Source organism: Osmia bicornis, chromosome 13 (assembly GCF_907164935.1).
Source record: "Osmia bicornis bicornis chromosome 13, iOsmBic2.1, whole genome shotgun sequence".
NCBI classification, from domain to species: domain Eukaryota; kingdom Metazoa; phylum Arthropoda; class Insecta; order Hymenoptera; family Megachilidae; genus Osmia; species Osmia bicornis.
Genome location: NC_060228.1, coordinates 8,120,342 through 8,136,378, shown reverse-complemented (window position 1 = coordinate 8,136,378; position 16,037 = coordinate 8,120,342). Strand labels below are relative to the sequence as shown.

Sequence of the window (16,037 nt, the reverse complement as noted above, 5' to 3'; positions counted from 1 at the left end):
GTGCAGCAGCCGGAGTGGTTAAGGGAAGGATTCGTTGTGTATCCAGCGAGGTCTATAGGGTAGCTAGTCCGTCGGTTTGTGTACGGCTGCAATCGATTACTCGCTTTATTTCGCGTGAGCCGTTGGGATCTCGGCAAGCTGTGTGTTATTACATTGCCGGTCGCTTCTGTATACGTGAAACACTGAACACGAATGCGTCGGTGGGCTCTGCAAGGTACGGCTGCACTTCGGGATATCAGAGCGAGATGCGATGCTATGCGGCGGGCCGAATGGCTGTGGGTGCGGGTGCGGGTGCTGGTGTGCAATTCGTGACATTACGTGAATCGGTAGCAGAGACACACGATGTGTTATAACATCGATGGATACGCGGCGTGGCATGACCTGGTTGCGTCGGATGGATTTTTCGGATTTTAAATTTGATAGGATACCGATCGAGAAAAAGCGAACACGGATAAACTGCAATTTTTACCGTGTCGCGGGACACTGTCTCATCCGCACGGAATATATTGCACGTGTATCTCTGGCTATTTGCATTTCGTTTCGAATCGTTCGAGCACACACTCGAATAATTTTAACGTACAGGGTGTTAACACCTTGCTCGACTGATCAAATGGACGAGCAGTGTCGATTAATAATTTAATCGCGAGTTTAAAAATTTCCATTACTTTCAAATTATCGCGATCGTATTATACGTATATTCGTTATTTCAAAGACGTTGATCGAGGTAAAATATCCAAAGAATGGAGGTAAGGATATTACAAACTGCGAAGTTAGCTTTTACATTTAGGGAAGTGAATCTCCATTTTCCCGACCCTCTGTATAATAAATACATTTGTATTCCGACACGTTAAATCAGCGCGTGAGATTCAATTTCAAAAGTTAATTATCATGCACGCCGCGTTAATCAGTAAAGGGTAAATGTAACTTTTGAAATCCGGCTAAATTAGCAAATGGATTCTCGGAAACCGTGAACAGCAGGTGTTATCGTAGTTGTAACTATAAAACAGTGGCCGAATTGTTGTTTACCCGGTGTCTTTTATTGGATGCCGATCGATACGTATAAAGGGAATAGTCGTTTTCTTCTCGAAACTTATCGTGGCGATATCGAAGGTGCCCGTTATTCGTTGAACTCGCCATAATTTCCCAGAGTATCGTACATTACGTATACTGTAGAAACAACCTCGCTTTTCTACTGTTCTCTCAGCTTGGAAAAGCAAGGATTTCAAAATGAAACTTGCACTCTGAATACGGTGTTACTGAAACATTCATGATCTCTGTAAAAATCTGTGCCCAACGCGAACATCGGTTCCACGTAGAATCGAGTCGTTTTCCATCCCCGTATTTTGCTTCTTGAACGAACGATTATTTGCGAAACGATAGAAAATTGCGGTTGAATTTAATTCCCGGTCCCTCGACAATTTCACGATTTCAACGAACAGTGGCCTATCCTTCTTTCGATATCCGTTTCGTTCGAAGTTATACGAATCGTTTTTCGTTCCCGTTTCGTCGTAAGAAAAATTACGAATCGTAAACAAGAACGCGTTCGACTTTCCTTCTGAAATTCATTTCTCGAAATATCAAAGTTGCCCGTTCGAATCCACGTTGATATTTGATTTTTGGTGGAAACGAACGATAATAAACGTAGCGCGTAATTGTCTGGGAGCATCGATCATCGTTCGCGTCGCGGTTAATGAGAAAGCATAGTTTTAGTTTCCGGTTCGTTTAATTGTTACGGACGCGCATGTCGAGGCGGAAAACAAATAGCCGTCAAGCTGGACGGTGCATTCTGATGTCGCTTTCCTTCCTTTCTACTCTATTTCTTTTTTTTTTTTCTAACGCATTACGCGCGCAGATGGACTTGTAAAAAAATCTGCAAACATAGTCGCATGTAGATGCCGCGGCGACGGACAATTCTGGAGCACGATTCTTGTTGAACGTGCGCGGACTGATTAAGTCGCCTCTCGTTTCGCGCGTGTAATTTACTTAGTGTCTGGCGAAGCCGTTATTTTTCATAACAGCATTTACTTGGTAACCGGAAATCTGCATCTCGTTGTCTCGCAACAGCGTTCCTCCGGAACCTCGACGTGCCACGAATTTTTTCTCTTTTCCCACCCCTCGTTTTCCCTCCTTTTTATCGTTGTTTCAGGGTCTAAACAAATTAACCTCTCCACATTCGAAAAACATTTGTTCGTCGATTTTTTTCCCGGATATCGAAAAAAGAATCGTGGATAAAGGATCGAAGATCAAAGGTTTCTCTGCCACGATGCAATAAACTTGTATAATACTTTTGTTGCGCGGTTTTCTGCCAGTGATATGTACCAGGCAAATATTTCTCGGTACTGTCGCACGTGATACGTGAAATGAGAAATTTAATATAGTCGGGTGAACGTCTCGCGTAAAGTATGATTTCTACGTGTTACATTCGCCGCTGGAATGCTTGAAATGAAATGAAGACGACGAAATTTATCGCGAATTGTAAAGGATCGTGTACACAGGCCGTTCAAAAGAGGTTGCACGAAATTGTAAAGAGGGATACGCTTTAAGGAGAATGAATGGGTATATTTAGCGCTCGTAAGATAGTGATACTAAATCGCAGAAACTATGTGAATCGCGAATTCGCGATGATTTCGGTTACTCGTTGAATTTTTGAATAGGTCCAGAGAGAATTCGGGATTTTCTTAATAGAAAGACAGGCAAATTGGAGAATGTTCGCTCACTGTCGGTGTGTACCCGGCGAACCACGGCCAATTAGCCGGAAGCGCATTCAGACCATTAACTCGAAATGAATTCGCGTTTAGGGTTTGCTCGAAGCGTGGAAGGTCGATCGGTAAACCGATCAGCAAATCCGATTGTTGGACCGTTCGGCTGTGGATTATTAAACTTATCGATCCAGCAATCCAGGCCAGGTTATCTCTGCTTTGAAGTTGTTCATAGCCGAACTTACATCCTCCTTTGTAACGATCCCCTTCTTTCTTCTTACCCGTCTCCATCAGATTCCATAAAAGTAGAAATCGTTTTTCCGGCTTCGCTTTTGCGCGTCCACGTGGACGATGTTTCTATCGTTAGGGTGCCTCTTGGAAATTCTAGTCGATTCTAATCGCCAGCCGGAGCTCTCTGTGGGATCGTAGTCCAGTTTTGCATGGTGCTGCTGTGTAATTGAATTCGAATTTGTCGTTAGAGCTGGCGGGGAGTATCGTTAGGAAACCGCATTATATTCTCCCGGGTACGATAGAAGCCTTAGTCCGATCTGACATACATTGTACATGTCCTGTTTACCGATGTTAGCAACCACGTAATTGCACGGACTTTCTCGTATCGATGCGAGTATCGTACCTCCCACGAGAACTCCGCTAAAACATTCAACAATCGTATGTTTTCCCGAGCTTCTCATCTAGGGGTTCTTCGTTCTTTTTGCTTTAACGCGTTGCCTGGCATACTAGAAAGAGTCGTGCCTGATGTAGCACACGATAATATGGATTAACGCGTTCAGCGCATCGGTAGAAGGCAAGACACGTCGTAACACAACTTACATTAATTATATTCTTAATTCCCTCGACAGTCAAACTATTAAATTTCGACTACAATGAGTGTCCAAAATTCAGAGAAATTTTTGTTCTACGTTTTCAGCGTTGAAACATGTTATAATAATACTTGTGTTATAATAAATATAACGAAGCACGGTCGATAACGAGCGGTGCAATTAGGAACGTACTTGTTGTTCGATATTCGATTATTGTTTTTGGCATGTTATTTACGAGGGAAAATTAATGGTTGGTTACAAAGGGTCTGGTTGAAATCACGAAGCATAAAAAACGAGCACAAAATATAAATTGAAAGGACCAATTTTGAACATATCCTGAAGCTTGTCGAACCGAATTTGTAAACTTCATTAACACACATTCGAGAATTAATTAAGTCGTATCTGTTAAACCAGTGATTTTTAAAACGTTTTACAAATCTTTTTTAACAGATACCGATAGCTTAGATAGATAAGATTATATCGATAAATAGATTTCAAACGAGGTACACATATTTGATTTTGTCAATACATTTTATTTTTCATTATTAGCTTATTTTTCCGCGAACAAATACTTTGCACGATCAGATTCTGTTTAAAATACTTACGCGATAAAGATTACCATAGCGTGATTTCGTATCTACCTCGATGATTTCGATTTCGAACACAATCGTGTCGTCCGCGATTATTCATAGAGCTCGCTTTGAAAAAAAGGAAAATAAATAAAAGAATTGTCCGGATGCAAACAAAGCTGCAGCCCCATCGCACTCAACCGCAACTCGTATTCGTTTCTACCGATCGCATTGTTCCCCATCGTTTCCATGGAACTTTCGACATAAAAGGGGAAAAAATTACGATCCGGCTGTAACTTTCTTGGTTCATCGTTTTTCCAGAGATCCCGGGCAGATGGAGGCGGCATTGTCCTCACGGGCCGATAATGTCCGATCCTGGCTGCAATTTGGTGTCGGAGGGACTCGCCGGAGAGAACGGACGCACAGTGTCAACCGGAAAATGCGTTTGCGGACCGCCGGTACCCTGGTGCCCGGACGAACCGCACCCTTACGTTTACGCCACCCGACACGAGTGCAAGCTCAATTTGGTCGCAAAAATGGGATACGGTAAGTTTCAACATATATATTTTCATATTTCTTGCTGGAACCTTATGGATGAGAAAATTAGATCTAAGAATACGGCGACGAGTTCGCCGGTTCGCCAGTTAATGTTCTGCAAAAAAAGGCTTACTTTACACGTAAATCAATATCGAAGAAGGAAATACCGTGGGCTTTATTTCCTTTGCAAATATCCGTCGCGTTGTTATTTCCATACAATGGAGATGTTGATTTTTTGTCGTTCCCAGTGGCGGATCGATATTACGTGGTAAAAAAGATTTGAATTTCAAAATGTAACGCGAATAATCTCGTGTATAGTCGCGTGTGCGGCTGTTCAACGCGCTGTTTACATTTCACGAGGATATCGGGTAAGGTAAATATGGGATTGTCGAACGAAATCCGTCGAATCGACCGGCGCCGACGGTTGCCTTCCATTCTTTTTTAATAACCCGCAAGTCCAAAGACAAATTGGCAATTTATTAGTAGGCAACGTTGCCTTTTATTATCCTGGAAAATGTTTCTCCTCCGGATTATTCAATTTCCTGTACATCGAGTGATGGCGTACAAAGAACCGGCCGGTATTTAGTTGCGTCGCGACGCGTCGTTTTCGACGATAAAGCGTTCACGGCTGAAAGAAAATGAGGATCGTTAGAGTGGATGAAGTACGTGAAAGGATAGCAGAGTTAAAATAACGAAACTGCGGCAGTTGCCCGTTAATGAAAAGAAAACATAAATAGTAGGAGGGAAAAAGAAAGGAGGGACAATGGCGACTAAGAGGAACGAAAAGGTCACCGAGACGAGAAGGATACACAGCGACGTTAATGAGAAAAAGACATAACCAGGGTTACATCTTCTGACATAACTCTCACACTTTTCGCCTCTTTGTTGCCGATTAAAGTCATCGAAAAAATATCGCGAAAGGCAAAGAATTGATTCGCGAAATTTTTTAACAGTTACAACCTTTATAAATGCAGTTTTTAATGCTTTTTTAATCGACGGATTAATGAAAATTATATGTTTTAATTGGAGTGGAGCATACGGTTCAGTTCGAAGGTTCGTACCTCCTCATTGAAATTCATTGAATTAACGTCATATTGTGTTTCCAATAGGTATGTTTGCTCTAAACGTAGCATTATATTTAATTACCGACAGCATTCCCGGAATTCATTGATTGAAATCCATCAAGGAATAGCACCATGAATTTTCATTCAAAACATTAATCAGAGCTTCGAGTAATTTTCACAAAACTTCGAACACTGAATTAAATTGACGCTAGTGCTAATTGCTTTTATTTGATCAAAGTCCATCAGAATTTTAATGTGTCAAAGTCGAACATGTAGCATGTAGCAATGTAACGCAGAGGGTAAAAGCGATCATTCAATAAATTACTCTTGACGTTGTTTGCTTGTACCAAATACTAGCTATCGAATAAGCTCGCGATAATTATAGTTCAAGACTCCGTCTATAATAGGTAGAATTATCTGCGGAATGGTCGCACATGCAGAACCAATAGTTAAGTCGCCTTTTCATCGAGTCGAACTTTCAACAGTCTATTCTGGCGTACTTTGGCGTGGAACGTGTAACGAAGTTGTTAGCGAGCAAGTAACAAAAGTAGTTACCTGCACCGGTGCAGAAAGTTAAATTCGATTCGTCGGGAAAAGTTTAATCGTGTACGTACTTTGAAGGTAGAAACCAGACGGATTGTTCTTTTGCGGAGTTAAGTACACGACTAACATCTCTAAATCCGACAAAGGGGGGAACAAAGAAGAGAACGATGAAAGTTTTCCATTGCTTGTTTTTCGGCGATAACTTTCCCTTTAAAAATCTTACAACTTTTCCTAGTATTGCCTTATGATCTTTCGATATTCTATTTATCTAATTAATCAGAAACTTTCACACAATACTGTTGACAGTATCCGTTAATTTTTGCACGACTATTTCACACTTTAAATTAATTTTTCACGCGACACAAATTGAATATAAACATTTAACTTCAATGTGGATAGCTTTTACATTAACCAAATCGTAAATGAATACGTTAAAAAAATATCAATTAAAAGTTTCATTTTATTGACGCGATGTCCAAATCCTCTATATTGTTTTAACCAGATTGAAACTCCAAAATCACAGCTAATATTGGTATTTCAGTAGTCTCTCGTTATATTGCCGCTTTGAGATTAAACGTTTTTTAAGCTTCCAAACTCTAATTAACTAACCATTTACAATTTCTACTACTATTATTACACTAGAAGTCGCACGCTGTCTCCAAAATCACAAGTAATGCATATTCAGCTTTTACTATATAGACGCGGTGTCCCTCCATTTATTAGTTCTAATAGTACCATAGTACTTTTTTATGCAGAATCTTTCAGGGTGTTGACACAAGTAAAAAAAAGATGCAATTCCATTTAAATAAAAAGTCGTAGGCGCGATCTATTTTTAATTCTGAATTTCTGCTTGAAATCGCAGAGCTTGAATGTTGAGGTCGATTGTCATTACCACGTATTTGCACCATTTGCATTGCGAGTTCGATGGTTAGATCGACTTTATAACAATAGCTATAGTTTCAGTTTATATTAGTCCATTGCTTCGGTTTCATTTCCTGTCGTACGTTAACGTTCAGTTGTCACGTTTCTCTGTGGAAACTAACTTTGAAACTGATCGGTACGTACGCGTATAACGTCTAAACGACTGTTGAGTAAAACTTTCGTTTCGTGTTTCACTGTACGTTCGATAGTTTCACTGTCTTTATATCGAGAAAACAATATACACATTGTGTTATTGAAAATTGTAAGCTAGTTTATGAATTGTTAGAAGGAAAAATCTCACGTTTCATCTCGTTTCGTTCGATCGACAGCGTTCTTTTATGCGAACCAGTTATATTGTTAAGCGTCCGGCGTATTTTTCTCAATCATAAAAGATAGCACGGATAGCGTGGATATTGTTGCGAGATTGCAGTACATTAATGGGCTGCTTTCTTTCCTGTGCTCGAACGACCAATAACTTCATAATTGGGTCATTACACGACACTTTATTGATCGCAACATTCAATTTAATCCCTTCCGAAGACGTGGTCAGGTATAAGTACACACAGCTACACACACCTGCTCCAATATAGAATATAATATCGCCGAGTATAATAACCCAATGTTTACTTAATATTAATAAACGTACTATACCGTTCTGTTATCATTGCAATTTCCGTGAAACATAATCGTCAAGTGATTGTCATTAATAACAAAGCTTTCTTTGAGAAGAAGATCTCAAACGGAACGACGTAAAGTGAATTTATAATTATAACTCTGTTTACTTAAAGGTAACAAAGGCACGCGACGTATATGTATATGTTATTATAATAATTAGTGACGCTGCTTTGTTTGATTAAGAAAAAAGCAAAATATTTCGAATGGAGCACTGTAAAGTGAATTTCTAATTATAACTTTCTACTTAGTTAAAATTAACAAACATGTGCGATGCTTTGTCCTGACCATTGGAATTGTTGAACAATATTCGTTATTATTACAAAAGTTTTTTATTTTTGAAAAAAAGAAAATGGAAAACAATGCCAAATAGAACTGGGCACGTTGAACGTTGGTGCGATCCAAACAAACGGTTGATTATAGTGAAGAGCAGTTACATGTCGGCAAATATTAATAGCAAATACCGCGATGGTCGTCCGAGGAAGATTAGTTAGAGGATTTCGTGGTCGATACTTCCGGATAACTTTACGTTTGTTTAGGATTCGCGTCGATGTTGCGCAAAATTTACTTCCCATATTAGCCGTTCGGTAATCCATTCAAGTATTTGCATAATAAATGCCCCCGGATGGATGAAATATTGAGTTGTTCAAGCACGAGCAAACTCATAATCTGTAATGTATCCATGGGATTCTCTATGGAAGGTACGCTGGCTGTAATATCAAACCATGAAGATGCTCATAATCGCTAAAGATAATTCGCCAGACACGCTAATATTTTGACACAGAGTTCTTAAACGTTATTAAAGACTTGAAAAAAAAGAAGGGCTTTGTAAAATTTACTACATAAGATCCGGATTCCGTTGTTGGGGGAGTTAAACGAATTTGTACGATTTCAGTGTCGCGTAGACTAATGAATCGTATTAAGAGGATAACGATTTAATTGATTTGCGTCGAGCATCTACCGCTTGTAACTTTGTCCCGGTTGTAGCTGATAAACTTCTGTTTCAGATGACCTCTTTAATTCCGGAAACACGGTGGCTGACGACGTTGATGGTGAGTCAGTTGTAACCAATTTCAAAAGTTTCTAGAAGGTAGTTTTAATTGAGTGTGTTTAGTATTCATCGGTGATCGAGTTTAACGGATTAAAGCGAAATTACACGGCCATGCTTTCGTTTAACGAACTGTACGCCGTTGCTTCTAATATTTTTATCATCCTGATAATAAATCGTACGCGTAATAAACATACATAACAGATTTATATCCCAAAGGTATCGCTATTATATTTTATATTTTTTCAATTTTTCATGTCGCTTATTTCTGACTCGGTTCGTAGACATTATTACGCTAACGATAAATTGAAATTTATTTGCAAGAGAAACTTGTTTCTGTTTATGCTGGATAAACGCGTAAATTTTTGTTGTTTTTTTTTTCCTTCCTATATGTTTGCGTATCGATTGTCCGAGATTAATATCGCCGATGAAAACTGGCCATTTCTCCTCTGTATAATATCCCATTATATACTTGATAACTGGAAAAGGTGTTTGACGTTATACCAGCGAGATCATTTAACGAAACGAGGGAAGCGTGCGAAGCGAACAAAACGAAAAAGATAATCGTGTTTGATCGAAACGCGCTTTATACGCGTATTTATCACGCTTATAGAATATTAAACATTTTTAACATTACCTCTCGACGTGTCAACTATTGAAACATAATCGCAAAGAATTGAGGGGAAAAAAAGTAATATCGAGAGTAAGAGGGTGCTTTTAATTGCTAGTGTTATCCAGGTTTTCCGTGGTATAAAAAAAAAAAAAAAAGAAAAAGAAAAGAAGATGAGGGTAGTTCGGTCGGGATGGTTGAAGGGAGGAAAAGGTACGTCGGAGTGTCGTGTCGCATAAACGAGGAATTGAATTACACGGAAAGAGAGACTTAGAAACGGAGGGAAACTTGGCGTCGCGGGGGTCAAGCAGACGGGGCATGCCAGTTCAGATCCACGAGACGCGAGGAACTAATTCAATTTGGTAGGCGAGCGAGAGTAGAGCGGTTCACCTCCTGGGAAACAAGAACGAAAGGGCAACAATGGCGCGATAAGAACTTCCCTTTTTAGAGGAAGACGCGTTAGCCTCTTTCGCGTGGTACATTACGGCCAATGAGAGGAAAGAAGGAAACTTTAACGGAGAACTGGGCGAGCAACAAAAGAAGAAAAGTTCGTGTTTCGCATAATATGCATCGGTTACTTTCGCGAATCTCCGACCGTTCCTCGTTCCCTCGAGATACCCACGAAACGGCTAGAAGATGTGTAATTTGTCGAGAATCTTTTATAAAAGTAGAAATTTTTCAAGTCCAGGCTGGAACAAAGAGTGAACGATTCCTTTCAGCTCGTATGAACGAAGGAGTGTAAAGTTTTACGATGTTCCAAGATTGTTAAGGATTAAGTTAAAGCATACCTAGATGATAAGGTATAATATGGGTGCTAGGAGATGGGAGTACAGTACGGTATAAGCGTGGGCGAGATTATTATACATAATAGGTATTAAGACGTTAAGAATTGCAGGAGTAGCTGTAATTTAGATAGGGAAATAAACGAATATTACCGCTATAAGGATATATAATAAAAAAGTTTGAAGGAGCCGCACTTGTGCCGCAAAGGATTAAATAACGTTTCCAACGTGAAATTGCAGTTAAGTTACTACGCCAACAGTGTATGATGCGAACCATTAGAACGATCAATAAAAACGGCTAAAAGTACAAAAACGAGGATGAAGATGGGTAATTAAATCGTTCCGCTTAGCTGAAAGCCGAGGGTAATTTAATTTCGGTAGGGAGGATCTTGCCGACGTTTGCAAAACACGCGATAAGAACGCGTTTTCCCATTTTACGTGTATACGTAATCGTAAATTTATTTCAGGTATTGATCAACGAATCCTTTCTCGAAAGGGGGATCGTTACGGTATGCTGCCGATGCATTTTCACCGCATTCGAATAAGTTATATCCTCGAATTTCATAAGAATTTCTACGCGACTGCGGTATCGGGATCGATTTAATGAAATTGGTTCGTCAGTGTTCGGGCTGCGGTTATCAGGTTCAGAATGTTCTCAGATTCCTCTGGGATATAACAGTCGGAGAGTTTGAAAATTTCTGATTTAAACGGTAAGATGACTAAGGAGTCGATTAAAAGTTTGATCAAGAAACGAAGTGACCAATCACGGCTGCGGAGTATTTCAGTAAAATTAAACCGGTGATTACCGGAGCAAAAACGACTAATTAGCTTGAGTAGCTTCCGCTTCACCGATTATTCCATGACAAATTGATTGGCACAGTAGAGATAGCTTTAATATAAATTATTCCAAATATCGACGCGTTCGATGTCGCAGTGAAAACGGTCCTGTGCGGTAAGACACGCTACACGTACAGGTATTTCTACTCGCTGTCTCGTGTAACTAGTACAAATATTACTTTTCCTGCAACAATCTAATTGTAGAAAATTCGTTTATTCTTGCTGGATATGAAATTCTTCGCGGATGCGTGTAACGGAAATGAAATTCGCGACGAGCAACGTTTACGTTACGGCGAGTCCAGCTTCGCCAGGAAAGAAGAGAATAAAAACGATTTAAAATAACGTTCCGGTCTGGTGGTGAAAAGCGAGAAGCAAGGGAACTAGCAAACTACTATCGACTGCAGAAACTCGAGACATTCCGGAAGTTCGTAAAAGCGCGAAGACATTCCGTGGACTTCCACATATTTGTTAAGAACTCGAAACTGGAAAAAGACGCCGAACCGGAATTGTGTTTCTCCACTGATTCCACCAAATTAGGACGTGATTGGTTTCTCGATTCGACTCTGGTGCAACGGGGTGTATCAGAGGCGATACAGTAGTGAACGGGTTAAAAACAAATCGTATAGTTATTTAGACGGATTTGCATTTTTATTTTTTTGCAATCCTCTAGGGAAGGGTGGTACGCGGTAACTGTAGGTTCCGCTCGCGGACCTCGAGCATATTTGCGTCGATAAAACGGATAGATTGTCCCGAGTTTCACGGCAACGACCCCTTTTATCAGGAACGTCCACGGGGGTATACAAAAAGGAGAAGAAAGGACGATTCCGCTTCGACGCAACGAAATAGAAATTGCACGAGCGAAGGATTGCCCTCGGCGTAGTACTTGCTGGATGAAAGTATCCTCGCATCGTCGATAAAGAGAGAAAAAAATAGAAGAAAACAGGGATAAAATGTCGATAAAAAACAAAGATTCGCATCCCTTCGCGAAGTTAAATCAAACACGGCTCTCTGTTTAAAAAAAGGAAAAGAAAGGAACGAAACTGCTTCTCGGGTTTAAGTGAATTTCAAAAGTTTGTACTTTCGACGGAAGGTGAATTAATCCGTGCCCTATGACATTCTCGAGACTTTCGAACAAGTATTAATTTCATTAAAAATTTATTTTTTAAGTCTAAGCGGTGACCAAAGTTCGGTGGTAAGCCAGGAAGTTCAATTAGACCTGTTAGCCGAGAAATCGATTTACTCCTTCTTTTTTTCCTTCGAGGGCCGTTTCTTATAGAAATTAATTTTCTTCCTTCACCTTCTCCACCCTCGCTTCCCTGTTACCGTTCTTTTTCTCGATCTTTCCTGTCCCTCTGAGCGCCACGAACGAAAATAAATAACCTGTCGTCGATTTAACGAAACGCGAAAGTTTACCGTGTATTCCGGAAAGTAATTTGAACAGGTCGCGTAGCTAGGTCTCGCGTCGTTGTACATGCCTCCAGGGAAATTCGAGTACTTCATAAAGCGACTGCTGGTTGTCCGAGAGAAAGGAATCTCGAGTGTGACAAGCCGGGCACCGAGTGGTAAGGGTTCAACGAAACCGTCCGGTTCAGAAGTTACTGCCTTAACTGCCAGAGGATGACCATCTTTCTGGCTAATAGGTTCAAATGAAATTACACGTAACGGCGAGAAGGGAGATCCTGGGTCTGACGTTGAATCTCAAAGGGAACGGTGGTGTCACCTTACTCGGGCTCTTGGCGAATCGAAAAAGACCAGCGAGAGTGGATCAATGTAGAAATTAAAATATGAACGATACTACGCTCGTTACGATTTCATTTCGTTTCTCTGATCTTCTTCGTCGCTGGTCCCCGTTGCATAGAACGCGTTAAAAAGAGTAGTTCCGCTTTGTCAAGCACCGTAATCATTTTCACTTGGCGCATTTAGGTTTCTTTCGGTGACCCGGCAACGGGTCCAGGAAAATGTTGAAAAAGAACCGGAGGGCCGGCGCTTTTATTCATATTTGCATCCGTTAGCGGAAACCTCTTTCGGTAGGTGCGCGTAATCCCATTCCCGATGGTAATCTTCGTTGTAGAATGGCGTGGCTGGAGTCGAATAAATTTATGGGGCTCGTACGAAAGGAATTCGTAGCTTTCGAATTTAAAGTACGTTTTTAATGTAACTGCGTTACGTAAAGTCTGTCCGACTTCTCTTCGGTTAATGGTCTCCCGATAATTCGGTTAATCGGTTCGTCGAGTATCCCAGGTAGACCCATCGAATTAGACCGCGCGTTCGTAGTTTACCTTTAAAGATAATTACCAGCGACCGCTATCGAACACGACCACTTGCAATTTCGTTAGAAGTAACAGAAAAAGAGAGCAAATTAACGAAAGTGCTGAATATTGCGCTGGGTAATTGGCTCGAAGGGCCACTCGCGTCGAGAAAAATGATAATGATTCGCTTTGCATAAACGGGGGAGTACGATATCGAGAAGATAATCGTAATACCTTGTTTTCGATCATTTCACGAGAATATTATCGCAGACCCTGACGGTTTTTCAATCTTGGAGGTGCAATTAACGAGGGGAACAAGGAAATTCGGGTCTGGAAAGAAAGTCGGAGTCGGGATCGGAGGTGGGCAGAGGATTTGATTTCGGGTCACGAATTGCGCTTGTCCGCATCGCGAATATATCTATAGGTTCGGCCTTGAAGCGGAGAGGGTGAAAGGAGCAATCAATCTGACCCCGGTGTTTCCTCTCCACCCTCTGGCTCTCGTTCCCTTTGACTCGTTCTATAGGAACACCTCCTCCGAAGATCCGAAACACTTTTCACGGCTCTAAAACTCCGTGGAACTTGAAATCGGTTTGCTGCGAGCCTTCGAATCTTCTTCCCCTGGTCGCTCTGTTCTTTCCTCTTTTTTTTTCTATTCTCTTCGCTCCCGTTCGAGTTGCTCGACACGTCGCGCGAACAAATTTCTATTGTATATCGAGAATGGCCGCGTCGCGTCGTACGACGGGCACATAAATAACGATGGAACAGCTGGAAAGCTCCTCTTTTGCTTTGCTCGTGTTCCTTCCTCGGCATTCAATTTTGATAATGTTGGTCAGAAGATAAACCGCGCGGAATTCCATTTGTAAGCGTATCCTTTCCCTTCTTTCGTTTCACTCAGCTCTGTTCTTTGACGATTATGCAGTCGATCGCAATGAATAGTTACAAACTTGTCAATTTCGCAGCGAAGTGGTACCGGATTTATTATAAAATCATCGCGATACGAATCGACGAACCACGGTCGAACACGTTCGACAGGTACTCCCTGGTGAGTTGGTTTTATCGCTTGTCCTTTTTGACAGTGGAACGGTCGGTTGAACGGCCACGCTCGCGAACAATTGCATACGAATTTCGTTGTAAAGCGTTCGTTCGGTAACGTTATAAATCAGAAATGAGATTTCGAATCGAGCCGCTGACGTTTCACCGATAAATTCGAAACGGCGGAATTAATTGGGTCAAGCAATAAACCGAATGAGCGGACATTAAAAATAAAGCTCACTGGCCGTTCGGTGATATCAATTTTCCTGTATATTTACAAAATGGGAATGTCGAGAATGCATTTCTGTGCTCGAAGCAGGGCCAAATTAGTTGCCCGTTTAAATGAAACCTTTGGAGGAGAAGAGTAGAAAAGGAGGAATAATTAATACACGTGTAACAATGCTCGTTGATACGTATTTCGCGAGTGTGCCGAGTCTGTTACTCGACGATGTAAACGCGAGGTTGGAGGAACGATCCGAATTAAAGAGAGAAAGGAAAAAAAAAAAAGAAAAACTAGCACAGTCACCGTATGATGGATAACGCGGAGCGTAAAAACGACTGTGAGTAGAGGCGATCTGTCGACGGTGCATCCCTACGTTTGCGCGTCTTACCTACACGTAAATGCACGGTTAATGCACCACTACCGGCCTCGCCTCCGGCAGAATGCACCGCAGGAAGTTTCAACTTCTCTCCTCTACCTTTGGTCGTCCCCTTCTATTCCCTATTTGCTCTCGCGATGGACCTGCGTACACATCGTAAAATATGAAATGTACAAGCGCAGCTAGAGGCTTTGCTGCAATTTCCATGAACGCGTAAGAGCGAGGCTTGATTATTCTGCCACGGTCTATGGGGATTCGTCCAAACATTGTCTGTCGACTGTTCCGTGTAATTTGACGGCGCGGCTCGTTTCGTTTCGACCGCGAGCCCTTACAAGCTTCCTCATTTTTTCGCTTACTGCTTCTCGTTCCAGTTCATTTTTCTCGCCAAACGCCTATCCCTCTTACTCCTCGTATCGATCAGTAGCCCTGCTCGTCCCTTTTTTTTTTTTCTATCCACCTACTCGTTTCTACGCTGTCATTCCTTTTCCGCGCCGAGTAATTTTCTCTCGTGAGGCTAACCGACGACTAGCCGCCTCTTCTATTCTACCCTTTGTTTACCGTACGCGCTTTTACCGCCTCGCCAAATATGAATAATCATTTATTCGTGGTACCGGCTTTATGTACCTTGGCGAATTTGCTCACGTGCCATACGGTATCCATAAATTTTTCGGAATTTCAATCGAAATACTTTTTCCGTACACGCGGAACGAGTTCCCCGTTGAAGATAACCATGAATTTTTCAAATTTGAAACTTTTCCACCGTTCCATCGGGGTAGGTTTGCACGGGACGGGGTGTAAGCGGAGTCTGAGAGTACATCTCGTAGAATGTTTAATCACTCCCCATCGTGTAAATAGAAGATGGAACGAGGGAGAGAAGGAGGAGGTAACGGGTTTCGGAGGGTGAATTGAAAGAGGAAAAAGGGGCAGCCCTTCGCGAAATTACGACTTTGCTCTCTCTCTCCTCGTCGTCTTTCACTGCTGATATCATTGTTGTTTCTTCGAAATTGAGCGAACAAACGTTTCTTATCTTATCGAAATTTAAACTCGTCGCGTA

General features: G+C 41.3%; 1 protein-coding gene across 5 annotated transcripts in view; it reads left to right on the top strand.

Moving 5' to 3' along the window:
• Positions 1 to 16,037, top strand: part of LOC114879078 (cysteine-rich motor neuron 1 protein-like) — a 108,190-nt gene that overhangs the window by 14,693 nt on the left and 77,460 nt on the right. For all 5 annotated transcript variants that reach the window (XM_029193609.2, XM_029193608.2, XM_029193607.2 and 2 more), the window contains 2 exons: positions 4,411 to 4,635; positions 8,834 to 8,878. In XM_029193609.2, coding sequence (XP_029049442.2) covers positions 4,455 to 4,635; positions 8,834 to 8,878 — 226 coding nt within the window. In that variant the 5' untranslated portion in view covers positions 4,411 to 4,454. The remainder of the gene's footprint in view (positions 1 to 4,410; positions 4,636 to 8,833; positions 8,879 to 16,037) is intronic.